This window comes from Chelonia mydas, chromosome 10 (genome assembly GCF_015237465.2).
Source record: "Chelonia mydas isolate rCheMyd1 chromosome 10, rCheMyd1.pri.v2, whole genome shotgun sequence".
In the NCBI taxonomy this organism is placed as follows: Eukaryota; Metazoa; Chordata; order Testudines; family Cheloniidae; genus Chelonia; species Chelonia mydas.
The window spans coordinates 55,189,767-55,210,901 of record NC_051250.2 but is presented as its reverse complement, the minus strand read 5'-3'; the positions used below and the strand labels follow the sequence as shown (position 1 = coordinate 55,210,901).

The 21,135-nt window shown below is 39.8% G+C and overlaps 1 protein-coding gene and 1 long non-coding RNA gene across 7 annotated transcripts in view; both read left to right on the top strand.

Moving 5' to 3' along the window:
- TJP1 (tight junction protein 1) overlaps positions 1-21,135 on the top strand; it is a 302,786-nt gene that overhangs the window by 10,473 nt on the left and 271,178 nt on the right. For all 6 annotated transcript variants that reach the window (XM_043523318.1, XM_043523317.1, XM_043523316.1 and 3 more), the window contains exon 2: positions 1,811-1,943. In XM_043523318.1, the coding sequence (XP_043379253.1) occupies positions 1,811-1,943 (133 nt within the window). The remainder of the gene's footprint in view (positions 1-1,810; positions 1,944-21,135) is intronic.
- Positions 5,005-12,699, top strand: LOC122461886. The gene is made up of 4 exons (XR_006284120.1): positions 5,005-5,411; positions 5,920-6,127; positions 8,159-8,202; positions 10,603-12,699. It is a non-coding gene; the product is annotated as an uncharacterized LOC122461886 (long non-coding RNA).

Below are 21,135 nucleotides of genomic sequence, written 5' to 3'. Positions count from 1 at the left end.
AACATGATATAAGGAAGGAGGGAATTAAGACAAAAGTATTCAGCATTAAATTGACTTCTCTCGAGGTGAACACAAAAATTTATTAGCTACCCTTTCAATAACAAATTATAACTATTTTAGCCTGAGGAAGAAATGTCTAAACTCATCTAAAACACATGTGCCTCCAGCTTGGCTCTGCAGTCTCTTCCAACTAACAATACTAAAAAAATTTTTTAAAAATTATATTTTCAAGGGCAATAACAATACACTGTATGTAATAAATCCTATGTACCAAACAACTACACATAACTCAGTAATATTTACTACTGTTTTTTTTTAAATGATGTAACGGATATGAAAATTTAAAGGCTCTCTGTTCACGTATCAGTTTCTTTGTTTGTAATTATTTCCTCTCCCTCCCCACAAAACAAATGCCTCTCTCTCCTAAGCAGGAGTTTGGATTTTTTCCCTCCTAACCAAGAAGAAGCCCAGCTCCAGGAGCCAAGCAGAGCCCATGGGCATATTTTTTCCCCACTGAGGGGGAGCCAAGCTCAAGGAGTCCAATGGAGCCAATCTTATTTTGAACATCAGCACAATCTACTGTGAGCAGCATCTCATTTTCATGATTCGCATGTGCGGAGCTTGAAGAAGAACTCCCACCTTTTTTCCCCAGTTCCACTCATGAGCAGAGCACTTAAGCCCATGATAAATACACTAACTCCAAACAAATTAACTAAAAGTTAAGGAAACACTTAAGTGCTTTTTTGAACAGGGATCTTAATAACTGACTGTACAGAGAAAACAACAAACTGGCTACCCAAAGTGCTGTCAAATGCAAAAAGTAACTGAAAATTTTTTCAGCTATATTAATCTTAGGTGCCATTTATAACTATAATTGGAAAAACATTTTTAGACACATGAATGTTCATGTTAAATGTTTTTGATGTTGTAGACTGAAGAGCTCTGTGTACCTCAAAAGGTTTTCTCTTTCACCAACAGAGGTTGGTCCAATAAAATATATTACCTAACTCCCCTTGTCGCTGATTATTCTAGTTATTAAAGTGCTCTCTTTCTTTTTGGTCCATTTCTAATTATGTCTTTTAACTTCCTTTTCCAAAACTTTGTCAGGTTGACTAGTGGCTTACCTCACATTTCAAAATTTGACCTCACACAGGATTTAACACATTTGGCTAACTGTTAAACAGGTTAGTTTAAAGTCATTAACAGCTCCCAGCAAGCAACTTGAAATGTGAATCACTTATTCATAGTTCTGTACTGCAGTTGCAGATTCAGTTTAGATTACCTGCATGTTAATTGACTTTGTAAGTATAGCTCAAGTGTATTTCCCTAATCTATTATCTTTATAATCTAATAGATCCCATTAATTTCAAAATCCATTAGTAGTGGCAGAGTCATTAACATTCACAAAATGGAAAAAGTTAGAAAGACAATGGCATGCACATGTATGGGTGGTAATCTGTCGAAGTCACTGGGAGCCATGATCCTGTATCAGAGGGCTGAATTTTCCTCAAAATTGTCAGAAAAAGAAATTCTATTAAGATCCATTTCATTCTTCCGACAACATTTAATAAAAGGTATTATTCTATTTATTATAAGTATTTCTATGGCACCCATTATGTTAGCATCTAAAAGCTTTAATTATTGTTTAGCATTGAGAATGTGTGTGGTGCTTATTGGGTGAAAACTTGGTTTTCTAGTCAGACTCATCACTTGTTTAGATTTACACTGTTTGTGCCTTACAATATGTCTTCATTTAAACAAGTGTTTGAGATTTCTGAAAATCTTATACATAATTGTTTTTATTTGGCAGGGTAACTCCATCATCTGAAAATCCGAATGGTGCTACTTGTAGTGTGAGTCAAGGAAAACCTTCTTTAAGAAGAATAAAAGGGAGAATACATAGAAGCAAAAGTCTTGATAGCATTGATTTCTGTGAGTTCAATGTAAGTATATATATCCATTGCATTTATCCTAGCTGAAGTTTCTGAGAACCCTTGCTATCAACGAGGAGGATGGTTAAGGTTTGTCCTTTTTTGGTTTATTAGATTTGACATATTTGTCAAAATTCAACAGGTTATTATATTAAAACTTAGTGATGTTACAAGCCAAACCCTGTGCTGGAGGGTTTTTGCAGCGTGGATGTTACTTGTATAATTAGTGATCAACAATTACAGTTGATTTTTTGAGAAATCATAAGTATTACAAATTAAAATATCAAATTTTAACATTGTTTCCCAAAGATTAGACATGTGTGGAAGTGGAGGCAAAGTAATGTTGGCACACATACATCTATGTGATTATTATCACATTTCCAAATAGGCAAAAATGCAAGATGTTTTAGGATTGCATTTTCATATTTAGAACTGGGAAGTTGTACTCTTAAGAAAAGCATATGATTTCAACAGAAGTTACTTAATAGTGTCCATAGTGTATGAATACTATGTAATTCTAGAGAAAAGAAATGTTTTTAAAATGTGTACATGTGTATATAACATCTAATTTAGAAAAAGAGCAGATAACTTCTATTTTAATTAAGCGATACTGTTATACTGTTATTTGGTTATTTTTGTCTGGAGTATTAGATCTTCTGATTGTGAAAAAATAGCTTCAGCAAATTTAACATCTTTGTAGCTTTAATAGACTTGAGTATGTGATGTTGAAAGGGATATCTGAAATGAGGAAATTAGTGAGCTTTTTGGTTTTTTTTATTAATGTATATTGATAAAATATTGGAGTATTTCTGAATGCACTTCGATGAAGTGTAGCTCATACATGTACATATTTTAGGGAAGGCTTTTGAAAAGAGATGGCTCTTGCATTTTGCTTTGAAGATGTTATGATCTCTGGTCAGCCTGATTTCCAGATAGCATAAACGACTCCTGCACTTTCGGAGTGGGGGGTCTTCTGGACTCATTCGTGCTCCTGGACTTGCAGATAAGTGTCAATATGTCTTCTTCCAACTTCAGCTAGCAGAAGGTTAGTTTCTCATCTGAGAAGAATGGCAGAAACTGATCTTGTGACACTAGACTCTTGCAACCTCCACTGTTAAGCTACTGCAGTTACAATGTTGGGTTTGATCTATAAAGTCCTAAATGGTTTTGTTCAGGCTAGAACTCTTCTGTGTGTGATGCTGCTGTTGTGACTAGTCATAGTAGTTGAGTTAACAGCTACCTGGTAATGACTTGCTGATGGCAAAGTGTTTCCTTTTGAGAGGTCCTTGACTGTGGAGCTCGCTCACTCACTCTCTCCACACTTTGTGGTCTAACAGATCCTGGATTTGTAACTTTCAGGACATCCTGCGATTTCAGTTAAACTAAATCAATTCATCAATTCTTGGTCACTTGCTGGAATAGTGGAACTGGAGGTGAAGGGGAATCTTGGACCTTACTCTTAAATGGTCCTTGAGCCCATGACTGGCTAAACTCTTAATGCAGGATATTTAGTAACAAAATTAGTTAAATATTTATCTACACAGTAGTTTTTAATTTACAGGTCTCAATTTATGCCCTCCTTTTTGAAGAGTTTTATTTAAATCTGCCTCCACTCCTGGAGGCATGTATGAAGAAGTTTATTACAGACTCTCTTGTATGCTCTGTCATCCTAGCAAAAAAACTTCGGCAAGGGGAACTCATTTATTATACATTGGCTATCCTGCCACAAGCAACTCTACAGCATCTTACTGCAAAGCTGCACTTTTTCCATGCTTGCTTGCTTGCTTTCTTGGCCTCCCTCCAGGGCAGGTCTTCTCAGTGAGCTGCCACTGCCTATAGCCTCCTGGGGCTAGTATGGTCCATGAAGATGGATATCTTTTCTTATAGATCAAGCTCATCATACATAAATGCCTCTATGTGCATACATTTTTTCAGATGTTTTAAGTAATACCAAAATAAAATGCACCTTATTTTTAGTACTACATTACATTTCAGTAACTCCTGAAATGAATTATAAGCTAATGCAAATTAATAGGCTAATAATGTAGGTTTCAACAGCTACATAAGTATGTGTGCATATGAGTTATTTACTTGTGTTTTATAGGAATATTTTAAACAGAAATAAAGAAATCACAGTGTAAAAGTAAATAGAATGCACATTTACAAAACCCAAATTATCTCATTATGTCTACATATTAATAATTATGACTCAGTATGAAAGATTACTAGGTATTCCGAGATCCTGTTAGAGAGTGATACAAACAGAAATAAGCACAAAGATGAGCTCAGAATTTTACTCTGAAATTCCTTGCTGCTATGGACTAAGAATCTTACTGACATATTATTAAAATTTTGCCTGAGGATTTGAGATTCTCGCTGTCTTTAAATGTAATAGTCAGAAAAATAAAATACAGATAAAAATGTATGAGTGATGCTGCTAATGTATAAGCTTTCCACCCCTACTCTAGTGACATGCTAAAATTAGCTGTGAACAGTATAGTTTAAAATGCAAATATTCTTTTTCTCCTCTAAAAGTGCTTGACTTCCCTCTTCAGTTATATAGATAGCTCTCTTTTTAGCAGCAGTCTGAGAGATTGTCACAGAGACTAGGCTTGAAGAGAAAAGATGGACTAGAAAAGAAAAATGCTTTTATATGGGGGGAAAGGAAGACTGTTCAAAACGCATTCTTTATAACTGTTGTGCTTATAATAAATCCAGATTATGCAGAACAAAGATGAAAAGCTTCACATCAAAAGGTAGTAACTGTTATATATGCTGATACCGTCTAAGAGGTCATTTACATTAATTACTGATAATTTGTTAGATGCTTGCATTATCATACAAGGAAGAAGGACACACATCAGTAATGCTGATGGTGAAAAAAGTTTCAAAGTGAAATAAGTAGTACTTCTGATAGGAAATAACTTCATAAAAATCCAAAACAGGCCTTTTTGAAAATATTCTGCTCCCCATCCCTGAGAACACTCTAACAATTCCCAAGAAGACCCTATATGATTGATTAATCAGTCTCACCTAATGATTGTTAAATGCTTTGAAGGGATAAAGCTCCCTCTTCTACAGGCATGAAGAGCTGTGCCCACAGTAGAACTGCACTGGTTCTGAGGCACTGGGGAGACAGGTTACTGGGATCCCATGCCAGGAATGTGCATCCAGCTATATGGGGCCTTTTTCCTAGCTACTGCAGAGAGGGATGGTGGTGGGATTAGGGTAGGCTGGTATATGTGTATAATCATAGATTTCTCCCCTGTCCCTCAGAGGGGAGTTCAGGGAACAAGCAGAGTGGAGGCTAATGCAGTCATGAAGCTGCACTAGTGGCTAAAGAGTGACTTCGCTTCTGCTTTTTAATCTGGGAGCCCTGTACCTCTGGAGAGGGTGATGTCAAGATTCTGCTTTAGCTTCGCTGGCAAAGGCCTGTCTTTGGAGTGCTAATGGTCCTGAGTTCTAGCCACGGTACTACAGGTAGGTGGTGTATTGATGACTAATATGAGGTCCTTATGTGTGTAAGACATAGTCATGACAGATTGGCAGCTTGTTGTATATGATTACTGTAAAATCCAGATGGCTGAGGAAAGCTTTGTCAAATTGAATGGTTGCCACGCAAATTAGTGTTTGTGTCTACATTGCAATCTGTAGGTGGCCCACAAATGGTGAAAATCTGAGTACTATTAATTCCAGATAACAGAAATTCTCCTCTGTTTCAACTGGGTGGAAGTTTGTGGTTTCTGGAAGCTTAGGCCCTCTGTTTTCTTTCTAGTGATATCTGTGGTGTCTGTATGTGGGCAGCAAGTGGATTGTGTTAGCTAGTCATGCCTCATCTCAGTCTGACAGAGGCAGCAAACAGGATAATGAAACAAAGCAAGAGTTTTGCAGACCTCGGATATAGGGATAAAAAAAAAGCAACTCCTGTAAAGGACAGAATCCATCTGCAGCTTCTCATATCCCTTTCCTTTTTTGTATCCCTTCCCAGCACTGCTGCCCTCAGCCTATCCAGGTTAACCCCCACCCTCCAGGTCTTCTCTAGAAGATATTGTGCTTCTCTGGATGATAGACAACCCTTGAAATGTACAGCTTCAATGGCACATATCAGAGTACAAATCCTGTGCTGCATGTCTCTAGCTGGGCATCTACCTGCAGCTTAGAAATGTTACAGATGTGCAAAAAACAAAATTGTGAAGGTAAATTAATTTTTTACAGTCCTTCCCACACCACTCTCAAAACTGCAGCCTGGTTTAATTCTGAAAAGGGCAAGAACTTCAGGTATCAGATGTGCATGGGGAAGGGAAATGAATTGAAACCTTTCCTCTTCACAGGAAATTAGGGAAAATCCTTGATACTTCTGTTAAAGTCCTTGGGTCGAGGTCAACTCGATAGAGCATATCATTCTTTAGTTCAAAATGGGGAAATTGGGCAGCTTGGGCCTCCTGGGTAACCTTTCTGTCTATCACTGCTATCCAGGCATATGACTCACTCAGGGTCTCATCTTCCTTTTGCCCACATATTTGATCATAGATCTGGGTTAAATGTGCTAAGTCTATGTCAGGAGGATGAACCTCCTGGAGAGGGTCTCCCAGATCTGAAGGCACTTCTCCCACTTCTGTTTGGGTGTCATCCATCTGCTGAGATGGTTTCCCTAGTTCTATCTCCCCGGCCAAATGGGTCTGTAACCAGGCCCTCCCTTCTTCTCAGTGTTGCCTTCGAAATTTACTAATCCTCTGGATTTGGGAAGACCCCTCCAAAAGGTCAGATTTCAGTACTAGAAATATCTTATCTAGCTGTTGGGGTATTGGTTCAGCTGGAGTAGGAGGAACTGATTGGCGGAGGAGCAAGCAGGCAAACTGTTGCCAGTTTCTCCCAATTATAACCTTCCAGAGAAGGTGTTCTGTCATGCCAACCTAAATTTTCGCTTCATGCTCAACCCACCTTCAGTTGTACCCACGCTGTGGGGTAGGAGTGGACATCCCCATGCACATATGTCACCTTGAAGGGGCAGTCATATTGGAGGTTGCTAAGGTTTAGAAGGGACTCTCGAACCAGGGTTTGGGAGTACCCTGAGTCTACCAGCCGGGCATAAGTACACCCTCCTCCAGTGACTTGGGCCACATACGCCTTATGCCGCTGGTCGAGCCTGGGCTCAGAGCTGCTACATGTTTCTATGACCCCACAGTCTAAGAAATCATATTCCATGATGGGCAGGACCAGCTGAAGTGTCCTGGCCTCTCACAGTGAAAGCATACCAACGGGCTTCTAATAGAGTCTGGCTGACCCCTTCTCTTCGGGGCTTCTGGGGTGCAGCTCTGGGATGGGAGGGCAGGCACCCATGATGACTAAGGCTATGATTTAGTAATAGGTATTTTTAGTAAATAAGTCATGGACAGGTCATGGGCAATAAACAATCATTTACGGCCCGTGACCTGTCCATGACTTTTACTAAAAATACCTGTGATTAAATCTTTGGGGGGGGGGGGGCAGGGAAGGTGCTGGAGGGCTGTGGGAGGGCGGCTGCTGAGGGAAGGGAATCAGGGGGGCCCTACTGGGGGGACTGCTTGGGGCCAGTGGCACCAGCTGCCCAGGGCCACAGACTGCAGCTGCTCCAGCTGGGGACTGCTGCTGGGGGCTGCCAGAGCAGCGGCTGCTGTGGTTGTCCCCAGGGCCACTCCAGCAGCAGCCACCCTGTGGGGTCAGCCACCCTGCAGAAGTCATGGAGGCCTAATCATGACAGATACGGAGCTCTAATCATGACCAGTGCCTCAGGTCTGAATCCACAGGGACTTTCCTTCTGGGTCAGTTCAGGTCTCCTGGGTGCCCCCTTTGGCAACGGCTAGGGTCCTCTGAACCCTGGGCCTGCCAGTTGTCAGACCTTGGCGAGGTATTTTTGTCAGACCAGGTAGTGAGCAAATAGTCCTCTGTAAGCTGGACTGAAGCAGCAAGTAAATCGGGACTATGCCACCAAGTCCAGGTTTAAATTTACATTGGCAATATGCCTCGGTACTGCTCCAAGACTATCGCATCTATGAGCTCCACTGTTGTGCAGACTGCAGGGCGTAGCCATCGGGTGGCCTAGTTTCAAGGCATAGGCTATGGCCCAGGGACAAGCCCCTGAGGCAAAAAGCTCTGAGCAGAAACTTCACCAATAGGTTTCTGGGGACCCGGGCGATCAAGTATGGCAGGCTTCACTGTCCGATAATCTCTCACCTCTTGTCTTCTAGAGCCCAGTAAGCCGCCTGGGTTTCCCGGACAGGAACGGGGCCAGGTGAGTGGCCCAGGTGTCTTTATCCCATGTAGCAGTTGTGCCTACCTACTCAAAGGTGACTAAGTAGGCCTCTGGATCATGATGTGGCCCCAGTTTGGCCAGTGGTATCCCGGACCCAGAGTTCAACTGGTTTGAGGAGACCTAGCTAGTTAGTTGCTGCAACAATGACTCCTGGAATTGCTGCTCCTGGTGTTGCTCGAGCTGAAGCACCTCAAGGAATGCAGCCTGCTGTTGTTGAGCAGCCCGCTGCACTTCATGCTGCGCTTCAGCTAGTGCCCTCTGGGTTTCAATAGAGCTGTGCTGATGCTGGGCAAGCTGCCTTATCAATGTCTCCATTGTCCCCTTGTTTCAGGGGTCAGTCCCAAATCTCCACTCACACACACTCCACAGGGCACATTCACCTCTCACGAACACCCCCCTTGGCTGAATGCGTGTGCCTGCATACACTCTCTCTCTCGGCCCTCTGGCCAAGTCACACACTGTGAGAGAGAGAAAAGCAAAATGCTTTCCAGGGTACAAGTCCAAAAAGTGGTTTTCTCATTGTCGTCTGTAACAACTCCCTCAAGTTGTCCCTGCTCCAGGATAGAGCAGTGCCCCAGGGCTCCCGCCCTGGAGATAATATCGTCACCCTCTTAGGGCCCTTCTGGCTACAGCTCTCCAACTGGGTCACTGCAGTTCAGTTTCCCCTCTGGGGTGCCTCAATGTCCAGGCCAGTTCCCCCAGTGGCTAATGGAAGTGGGAGGGGGACCCAGGACCACTCACTACTCCAGGTCCCAGCCCAGGGACCCTGTAGATAGAAGCTGTCCACTGTCTCCCTTTAGCTATGTAGCACCGCTATTCTAATTCCCTGGGCCATTTCCCCAGGCTCTCTTCACCCTTCCTTAGGGCCTTGTCCTGATGGAGTCCCAGCAACCAGCTCAGGCTCCTTCTCACTCTCCCTGGGTTCTTGTTATACCAATAAAACAAAAACCAGCAGGATCTTATTAAAGGGGATAAGGCAAAATGCCATATTTATTGTGAATACAGAAAGAATCATAGTAAGCAGTTAGTTATAGCTATAACATTCCATTCAATTTCATATTTATTCACACATTCATTCATACACACACACACAGGTTCTGCAAGGTTGTTATCATAGTTACAAGTCCTAGCTTGAGTTCGTGGCTTGGGTTCATAGCTTGTGGTGGCTAACTGGCTGGGAAAGCCAGGCACAAGGAAGAGCTGGGTCTCTGTTGGGCATGCACCGATGCTCTTCCATGTTGGCAGCAGAATGTTACCCTCTGAAGTCTTCCATCTCACCCAGCCTTTTTGTAGGCTTTAGTTTGAATCCAGAATCTATAGGTCTTGCTGTGTCACACTGCCTCTGGGTTCGGTGTGATTGATCACCCGTCAACTGCAGATATGACTTTCAACCTGGGACCTGGCTTTGATGTTTCTTCAATTGTACTTTTGTTCTTTTCTTGCTTTGTCAGGGCTGTTGTCTGCATCTTCAGCCATTGGTGTTTACACTTTATTTCATCAGGACAGGCTGGGGCTGTAGGTTGATTCCATCATCCATACATACCTCATTCACACATCTAAACTACACTAATAAGATTATATCGGGTTTTGCAAAATGCAGGTTGCAGCAGGATTTACAAAATGGAGTTTGAGTTTCAATATGGACAAGTGTAAGGAATGGCAAACAGTGAGCAGAAGTTACAATGTTGAAGCAGTGTAAGTTTCAGTGATTTAAGCAGCAATTGGATCAAAAGTGAAACTCAATTAGCCAGTTATTGGGGAAATTGGTTTTATGAATGAATGTTGTTTCATTCATAAAACTTTGCTTATGAACAATTTCATTGATCAGTTCTACATTCTGGCAGCGCAGCCCTCAACCAGCCACACACCATTCATACTCCTCCAGCTCCAGCAAGGAACTGATCTTACTCTGGCCCTGCAGCTCTTCTTATAGTGACCTGCTGGGCCCTGATTGGCTGTGTCCCACACAGCCACTCTAGGCAGCTTGGAGGACTCTCTCCACTGCCCTTTTCTGGGGCAGGGTGTGTCAGGGCCATGAGTCCTCCAGCAGAGGGCTTCAGAGGGTCTGGTATACTCTGTCACAAAGCTGTATAAAAAGAATATAAATATACTGTATTAAAGCTTTACATTGTTTCCTTTTGCCATATTTTTTAAAATGAAAAAATATGGTAAGTTCATAATCAATTAACATAAGCCAAGTAATAGCATTTGCTTTGATTATATGCAGCTGTTATGTTCTGATTCAGATATACCAACATATCTGTTACATAACGGGAAAAAATGGCTTAAATTTCCAACTGGGCATAAGGGAGTTGGGTGTTCAACTAATGGAAGTCAGGCACTTCGAAAAATCCTGCTAATACAATAACCTGTTTATAGTGAAAAGCCATATTGAAGAGGATACCTTATGGATATTTGTTTCACAAACAATTGCCTAAACTCTGAGAGGTTACGAGCATCTCTAGAACCTATTGAAGTTGGAGGTCCTCAAGGCCTTGAGATTTGGGGCCATCGCGGACAGAGTCCTGAATCCACTGAAGTCAACAGGAGTTCTGCTACTGATATAAGTGATTCTGGATTCTGCACTGTATTGTATGCTTCTTCAGTCATCAGTACTGGAGACCTAAAGAATTTTTATTGTCATTTGAATATTGACATACTAATGTGCTTTTTTGTGAATGATATAAATGTAAATGATTTATTTTCAGCACCATCTGTTACTCGTCATGAATCTGATTTAATTAGGAGATTGTGATCTGTTGGTATGTTTATGCTCTGGTTGTTTTATGATTCATGCAATTACAGAAATAAGATTATTGGTAATAGGCAGCGTATTTTAATTATACTATTGGCATTAGCAGTATTGAAAATCTTGTGAGGGTTATTATCTTGGACACAGTTGATTACTATTGAATTAATAGAACGTGGAAGCCATGATACATTACCTGGTTAGGGGTTGTGTTATAAGTATTTTAAGAGGCTAAGAAGAAAATGAGTGCTTTTGATTATTTAAGCATCAAGATCCCAATTCAGCAAATTATTTAAGCACGTGGTTAACTTTAAACACATGATTATATCAATTTGCTTAAAGTTAAGATTGTGCTTAAGTGCTTTGAATCAAGGTCTAAACACACTAGGACTGCGTAACTGATTCTTGCATTTTCAGTAGTGAGTATTGTTAATAGGTAGTACACATAAATAAGATCATTTGCTCTTCGTAATTCATTGCAAATGCACTCTGAATTGTGTTGTATTTTAAATAATTGTATAATTGATAAATGTTACTGTAAGAAATAGTAGTAAATTTACATCAGGTGAATGAAGTGATGTCATGACTACAGAGCTGATAACCTGTTTAGACAGCATCACAATTGCACATGATGATCACTACTGTTTTTATTATTTTACATTTTAGTTCTCTAGTAAACATTTTGGTGCTGAATGCATTTGCTACATTGCAGACAATCCACTTTAGGAACAGGAAATCAACAGAGGATGTTGGGGGTGGGGATATGGGGAGGGAGGTTGGGGTTTTTGTCTTTTTTTTTTTTTTTTTTTTTTTTTTTTTTAAATCAGTGAAATTTCAGCTTTTGGACAAAGTACAGTTCCACTTTTCTCTTTTAGATAGGCTTGGAAGAATTAGATTTTTATTAGTAAATGTTGGTAGGTAAATGTCTATTTTACCATACCTAAACAAACTTATGAAAAATAATAATCAACATTTACAGATAGGCAAAGTAAGAAAAATGCTGCTTGAGAACTTAGTTTAATTTAAGGATATTTAATTTGTATATTTTGATATAATGTTGGCAGTTTGTGTTTTAACAGTTATAAAGCTTTAACTTTTTTGAATCTCAACATCTGATGTCATTACATAACTGACTCTCCCTATTGTCTGACCCCCCATAAGGTCCCACAACTGTGTAAATTTAAAGTGATAAAAATTGACAAAATGCTTAGAATAAACATTAATATTATTTATCACCACTATTTAAAAAAATCAAATTCTGCCAAGCCTACTTTTACTGTAAGATCTCCTATAGAGAAGATGGAAGAGCTGTGAATTTCTCTTGCTGCTGCCTATGCTGACTGTACTGCTGTGGTCAAAACCAGAAGATTAACCCAGAATGCTGTGTGTGGGGGTGGATGGATGTCTTATGCTTTGTTGCTGCCTATATTATGAATTTATTATGTGTTGTGGTGCTTTGAGGGTTTTTGGTCTTGCTTCTTATTAACTTCCGTAGAAGCATGTGATGACAACCTTATGTCACTAATCTCTCTGTTCAGTTTTTTAAATTTAGGATACGCTCTGAAAAATCACTCCTTGTTTGAAAATTTTATTATCCCAAAATCATTGGTGTTGTTATAGTTGTAAATAAAATCAGCAGTGAAGAAATAAAATAATTCAAGCAGCAGACTGTGCTGTTAGGTAGTTCACTGTATAATATTCTGTATGTGTTTTTTTGGACTTTATTGAAAAACATGGATTTATTGCAATCTTTATTATATTTTTCTGTAGCCAATACTTTTTCTTCTGTTAAAGCTTTGGATAAAATGGCTTGTGGGGTGATAAATTTGATTTAGTTCTGTTTGATTTTTAACTAGAACAGTTCAATTTTTTAGGTACTTTTAAGATTATAACTACATCAGGAAAAAAAATTCACTCATGTATCTATGAAATCATTCAGAATGCATGAATTAGAACATAAATTAAATCCTTTTCAGTCTTTTCCCAGGACTAAGGCATAGGAATGACATTTTTAAAAGTCCTGCAATTATTTTATTCTTGCCTTTGTATAAGTGGAAGGGAATACTCACTACCCCAGATGGACTCCTGTAGATGCCCTTAATTTGTTATTGTTCATGGCAGTGTAGTCATTATGCAGCTGTTTCTGAGATTTAGACCCTCTCTAGTAGCTCATACACGCTTCACAATATTATAGTACAGTACAGCAAGATATTTTCTGCAAGTGAAATAATTCAGTAGGATAATGTTTTCATCTACTGATATCCAGATTTATTCTGTATCTGTCCTTGATGATAAAGTACTCTGGTTATCTAAGATGAATTTGTCCCATCTTGTAATAACTATAATTCTTACCAACTAGTAGCACATTTTACATTAAGCGAAATAAAAATATTTTAGAGCATTTTTTTCATATTTGACTAGTCCATTGAATGGAAAAACTGTTTCAAAGACAATATTTATTATTGCTGTTATTTAACATAAACAATTAGTCGCATTAAATTCAGGGGTGGGGAAATCACTTAATCTCTTTTACTGTTGTTGCTGGGGCAGTTTTGAAATACAAAATATGCTTTGTCTGGCACATCAGTTCTTTCTACCAGCTTGACTGAAAGGGTAAAATATTACTGACCTCTGTTCCCAGGTATCTCTCTTTCAGCACTGATAGGAAAGAGGAGAATATTTTCAATGTTCTTCACTTCTCCCATGTTGCCTTTTGATTAAAAAATATCCCAAGTTTTATTACAGTGATATTTAAATATCGAGGCAGACTGTTAGGTCTCAGACTCCATGCTCACTGTGTGAAACTGAAGTTTAACCTGGGGATATGAACCACAAGTGAAGAACTAATTTAATTTTCTAAGTTTCAGACTGTGACTGACTTTCTTCCTATTATTAAAATCAAAATATCATCACAGTTGTATTAGTGGAAAACCTTCAAATATATTTCTCAGAAATGCCTATGTTCTGTAACGTTAAGTAAAGAGGAACAAATTAAATGTGGTGCTTCCTTGTTTAAAATAAACATTAAGGTTAAGTCCCTGAATAGGTTCAGAATGCCATTTTAAATCTACAGCAGACACTAACTCCTTAATAATGATTACACCACCTATAGGATTTCCATTTCATTTGATTTAGAAATCTACTTTTGAGTAGATACAATTGTACACATTAGAAACTATTCTCGCTGTTCTCACAAGCAACAACCATATTTGAAATTGGAGATGCAGGGACTCTGTTGGAGTGAATGGAAATATTTTAGATAGTATCTGGCTGATTACTTCAGTGCCATCATGCTGTTTGCATGTCTGTGGGTGAGTTGTCAGGTCTCTCCTTACTCATGAAGAAAAATGTCAAAAAAGATCTAGGCCGTCATGTATGCTCTCTTTATATTATATAATATCAGATCCCTTTTATGTGATTGTATAGCCTTCTAGCTTACAGTATTCCTTCACTTGCAATATGTACATCCTCATAATTCACTCTCTCTTAAACTGAGACCACAAACTGTACAAACACGCAAGAAGACATGGATCCTTCCTTGAGGACCTTACAGTGTATATTTAGAAATAGTTTTTTAATTTAGGGCCTTTTTTTAAATTTATCACTATTTTACAATGTACTATTGGAATAGCTTTGTTACAAGGGTGTTAACAAGAGCCTGTTGTTAAAATTTCATCACCATTTGAATGCAGGATTGGGGTGATTTCCCTGTCTTTTAGGTCATGCACTCTGCTTCTGGATACTGCTAAATGACTCTGATAGCAATTACTTTAATCCTGGGGCTAATTAACATACTTTGAAGAGAATTTTTTTTTCCTTTGGAGTATACCAGATTGCACCAAATATTTGTGTGTGTGTTTGCTTTGTTTAGGAGGAATTGATAACCAGCTCCTCCATAGAGTCTTCACCCTCACTTCAGATTACACAAATTGAACACTGGGTACAGTCACTATGAGTAGAATTTACCAATGTGCTAAAGACCAGCACAAAGCCTGAGCACTTAAGTCCCATTTAAATTTTATCCTTGGGAGTTTAAGTGGGATTTAATAGTTTATAGGCCTTGTGCTGGCCCCCTGCACAGCGTGGATTTTACCCTATATTTTGAAGAATGAAGTATTAACATTTCCATAGATGTGCCCTTAATATAAGTTTGCTAGATGATGGTATGATTGAATGAAAAAAAAATGAATAGACTCCCCAGACATTCATGCCTTTGCTGTGGGAGCACATGCATATGTGGGTGCATGGGGTTGAAGCTTAGCCTCAGTGAGAGCATTTTGTGGAAGCCCACTTGTTTCAGTCTGAGATGATCAGTCTTTATAAAGACAGGTTTCAGAGTAACAGCCGTGTTAGTCTGTATTCGCAAAAAGAAAAGGAGTACTTGTGGCACCTTAGAGACTAACCAATTTATTTGAGCATAAGCTTTCGTGAGCTACAGCTCACTTCATTGGATGCATACCGATGAAGTGAGCTGTAGCTCACGAAAGCTTATGCTCAAATAAATTGGTTAGTCTCTAAAGGTGCCACAAGTACTCCTAGTCTTTATAAAGTAGCAGAACAGACAGATAATTAGCCAGAGCCACAAGCTAGAGAAAAATGTGCCTCTCTTTCATTATAACTTGAACTATTTGAATCAAAGGACCTGGTTCTGGTCGAGACTCCTTTGCACCAGCGCAACAATGTAAAGGGGACTTAAAGCTGACCTTAAGGTAAAGGGGAATCCTAAAGACACACGGGATTCTTCTGGTGGCATAAAGCTGGGACCGCAGCCTGTGGCTACTCTGATGTATAGTGGGTATTGGTTCATCCCTTGGCTAGCCCCAGGATCAAGAGAAACAGAAGATGGCTTAGAGCCACCATTGCTTCCCCACCTCATGCAGCTGAGGGTCTAACCTCAAATATTTTAATTCCAGAACAAGGTTCTGTTTATAGCCGCTCACAGATCAGCTTGTAAAAAATGGACACAGTTCTTCACTTAAATATAAGGATCTTGAAAACTAGTGCTTTATCGGTTATGCTTCAGTTTCTGATAGTCTTACTAATCTAGTATTTTTACTTTGAAAAATACAGTTTCTTGACCAATGTATAAAGAAGTGCAATGCCACAGTTTCAGTTTCTTCTGTCCTTGAAAGCAGATTTTCCCCTACACTTTTTATTTGTATTGGGATACAGCTTAGAAGCATAAACATGGTTGGAACCTTCATGCTAGCTGCTGTACAAACATATAGTAAATGCCTAGAGGAGTTTATAATTAAATGTGTGTGAATTTATTCTATGAGCCAAAACCTATGTATATCTCATGCCAGAAACTGGGCCATAGTTTTAATTTGCCTTGCAGAATGGTTATATTTTTCTTTTACTGGTAGATTATTTTCTTTTCTTCCACCATTGTGTTAAAATAAATGGACTGTTTTATATATGAGGAAACAATGGCAGTGGCAATTCCTGGTATAGGCTCACAGCCTTGTGTTTAAAAATAGCAAATAACAAGTGAATGGGTTTTCAAATACTTCACTAGATTTTATTCAGTGAAAATTCTAGTAGTATGTCTGTCTTAAAATTCTATTTGGTATTCACTTGTGAGAACTCTTTTGGCCATACTTGAACCACCCCTTTAGTTCTTGGAAATCAGAACTTATGAGATATTAATTAAAAGCTTCTTTTAATACTGCTTGTTCATATAAAAATGCATGTGAGTTTTCTGCTTGTGAACACCGGCTACATGTTTCTGTCCTGAAATGTATCTTACTGTGAGCTAATATAGGCCAGTCTACAGAAATCTGTTAATTATGTGTGAGTAAAAAAGAAAGAAGCATCTGTACAATGGTAGTGCATTCAGCCCCAGAGCAAAAGAGAAGAAAAAGGAAAGTAGAGCTGGTTTGTTTTTTTTAAAAAAAACAGACATTTTTGCAGGGAAATACGTTTATTTTTCAATCAAGAAATCTGAACATTTTTTGACTCTCTAGAGCAGATGAATGTGTGTCAATCTGCAGCATTTCACATGGTCCCCTGGCCAACGCTCAGCGGTGTTGATAAGCTTTGGGAAAAAATGCATTGAGCCCTCCTTAGGCAAGGGTAGGTTGTGCAGCATGGGGAACTTGGAGTTGGTGGATAGAAAAATAGGGTTGGGTCTTAAATTATTCCCATCCACCCAAGTGAAAGAAATTAGTGTCATAGATTATGTGAAAAGATTTACCTGCTATTTTCTTTAAGTGTTTTCTGGGCTTTTTAGGGGATAATCAGTCTTCCCCAAGTTGTGGCATTATACAATCTCTATTTACTGATATTCTGACCCAGCAACCCCTATATCAGGCTGGAATTCAGCAGAGAGTCCTTTTTGGACATTTTTAACCTTCTTCCAAAAATCAGAGAAACATACATAGCTTTTTTTGGAAACCATTCAGACAGACTTTGTACAAATGGTGCAGTCTGACACAATTTATATTTGATAAGCCCAAAGAGGCATTTAATCAAAGAACACGAGAGAAAACATGGAAAGCAAAATGGCTAGAGCTTGAAATGCAATATTAGTCCTCATGAAAAAGACCTTTGAGGCTAGTTCCTTAAGGTATAAAAAAGTAGTATTAATCAAAGTATTCCATAAGATGAATGGTACTAGTTACCCTGATGGAGATATGATACTCTAGTTAAATGACTATCAAATACCCTCAAAATGGGATTCTTCCTTTCTGCTCTCATAGGGCTGGATTATATTTATTTCATCACAGTGCTGAAGACTTTCTCCACAGTCCCATAGGTAGGGGGAGGTAAGATAGGATGAGGTCCTAATTAAAACTACACAGTACCTGTTTAAACCTCATCAGGTATATTAAAGGTTGGCTGATACAATCCAACTACCCAGGCACATATATAGGTCGGATCTATGCCACAAAGTTTTACTGAGAAAACTTGCCTTCAATCGCCACAGCCTGACATATGTCCATACTGTTTTGAGTCCTGCCAACAATATCCTGAACTTCTGCCAGTCAAGTTAAACCACCTCCCCAAGCAACATAAGTATTCTACTGGCACTCTTCCAATGCTATCGTGCTTATGTGGATGCTGTTTTACCTATACCAGTACAAACAGTCCTCCAGCAACAATCCTGTAATGCCACTGCCCCAACTACATTGATTGCTCTGATTGAATTTTTGAACTATACTGCCCAGTGGTCACAGTGACTGGAAGTCTACCCACCCCTTAAAATCTCCAGCAACATTTGGAAATGCTTCTCTACCTGCTGGCTCACTAAAATGAGCCCATCTTTATGAGCCCACAGATATGGCTCCATGTAGAGCTACAGCTAAAAGTCCAGCCAAACCTCATGGTGCAACCTGGTCTAGAAAAGAAGTCCTGGATTTCCTCAGCCTGTGAGAGGAAGGAGCAGTGCAAGCACAGTTGTGGAATTCCTGCAGGAATAAAGTTGTTTATTTAGATATTGTAGAGGAGATGCAGAAACTGGGGAGCAACAGGGACAAGTTCCAATGTCAGGCAAAATGGAAGGAACTGCAACAGTCCTGCCAGAAGCCCAAGAAGGTCAATAAAACATCTGGTCCTGTCTCCCAGGGTTACTACTTCTGTTCACCACTATGTGGCGCTCACTGCCATACTGTATGTACTGTACCCCCATATACTTAGCATTGTGTGTGCTGTTTTGACAGCCCTGAAGCAAGCAATATTAAGTGTAACCCTATACATATTTTTATGCGGATTTCTATAGGGATTTGTGACACTAATCTTTTGATGTCTGCTAACTCCTTAAAATCTTGCTATCTTTATCTGGTTATTTATCAATGACCTCATCTGCGGTATCCTTGAGGGCCACTTCCTTCACACCTGCTGAAAGACTGGCCACAATGAGAAGGGGTAGGGAAAAGAAAAGGGAGGACCATGGTTTTTGGAACTGCTCTAGAGTTCTGAGTCTGGAGCCTGTGTGACCAGAGAGCGTGGGTGGGTAGGATGAAAACACATGCTGGAGAAAGGCAGAAGGACCAAGAGGTGTATTTAGAAATGCACCAAGACATCATGCAACTCCTCAGGAAACAAACTTGGATGCTGCAAAGTAGTATGGAACAGAATGTCCAAAGGGCTATACCCCATCAGCCATTGTACTGCATGGATAATTCCTGTTTCAAGGGCACACACACCCCTTAAAGGTGCCAGCATGCCCTGCAATCATATCCCTTTCACTCAATTCAGTGGACAACAAGAACTGCTACGAGTTTGTATACACTGACTTATAATGCAGCCCAGAGCAGCAGATACCTTGCACTCTTTTTTTGTTAAGCAGTGTGTTATATATTACTTCACAATAAAGTTCAATTTTGTGAAAACAATGATTGATTTTTTTGTCTTACAATACAGACAAATGTAAACCCCCAAATCAATAACACCTCATCAGATTAATAAATTCATAGTTCATAACCTGGCCAGCTCACTGACTGACTATGGCAAACTGTTAGAGTGTATTCTTAAGGTCTCCCTCAGCCATGCCATGTTTTGATGGCCTCTGGTAATTGCCCTTGTTTCAGGCTGCTCAAAAACAGCAGAAAATCTTTCCATTTCTCTTCTCCACCCTGCTAGTAACATTTTGTCTTTGGCCCCGCAAATTGCTGAGATCCAACCTAGTTATAAGATGCCTCCACTGTCCCTTTAATCTGCCAAATGCACACTTCATGGTTATCCTGCACCTGCTTAGGAGCTGGTTAAATCTTTCCTTACTGCTGTCCAGGAGCCCATTCTACAGCTTCATGAGCCAGGGAAACAAAGGGTTGGCTAGAATCATAATTGGCATTGCAATCTCACCAATGTGAATATATTGGTCCAGGAAAAAATGTTCCTACTTGCAACCTTTCAAAAAGTACTGTATTCCTAAAGATGTGAGCATCATGCGCCTTCCCAAACCACCCACTATTGTTGTCAGTAAATGTCCCCAGTGATCCATCAATGCTTGCATAACCTTGGGAAAGTGTCTCTTTCTGTTTATGTACTCAGAAGCCAGATGTGGGGGGCCAGAATCAGGATATGTCCTGTCCATTGCCCTACCTCAGTTAAGGAAGCCTATTTAACTGAACACATCTATTATTCTTGCACATTACCTGGAGTCACAATCTTGTAATAAGACATGTGTGATGGCCTTGCATACTGGGATGACAACTGCCCCACCATGGATTTTCCAGCACTGAATTGATTGCCAACCTACCCAGTCTGGAATTGCAAGTCTGGAGTTGCAAGCTTTCGGAGAGCGATCACCACCCATTTCTCCACTCATTTTGGTGTCTCTGAACTAGATGGCTGGGGCAAGCTGAGCAAACAACTCCAGGAATGTGGCCTTTTCCATCCAAAAGTTCTAAAGCCACTGTTGATCATCCCAGATTCACATCACAATACCATCCTATCACATGATGCTCATTTCATAAACCCTCCACTGCTGTTCCACCATGTGCAACTAGTCAGATATTGCCAGCAGCATCAGGCAACTTTCATTCACATCTGTATCATCCACTCTACTGTTCTCATTTTCAGAGTTACACACGCGGCTGCTGTGACAGTTGTCATTTCACAAATACTGGGTTCCCCTTTAAACTGTATTGCTATGCAGCCTGCCAAGCCTACCCACAGGCACACATACAAGTAGGGACACACCCAGCTGCAGCTTTACACACAGGTGCTGAGCTCAGCTCTGCATGGGAAGGCTCAGCTAAGGAACTTCTCAGCTAAGGAACTGTGTACTCAAGTGCACACCCTGCTCTGGAGTGTAAACCCAAAATTATAGCATCTTGCGCTGCATAGAGAACTGTACAGCGTAAACTCATGAAATTAGCCCTCTCCCTCAATTTGGAGGGGAATATACACAGCTTTCTGACCCAAGTTATGATTTCCACACACACTGGTTTTAGACAAAACAAAAACAAGTTTATTAACAAATGATAGATTTTAAGTGATTATAATGGATAGCAAATAGATCAAAGCAGGTTACCCAACAAATAAAATAAACACGCAATCTAAGCTGAATATACTAAAGAAACTGGTTATAAGTAGAAAGAAAAGGAGGACTTGTGGCACCTTAGAGACTAATCTGTTAGTCTCTAAGGTGCCACAAGTCCTCCTTTTCTTTTTGCAGATACAGACTAACGTGGCTGCTACTCTGAAACCTGGTTATA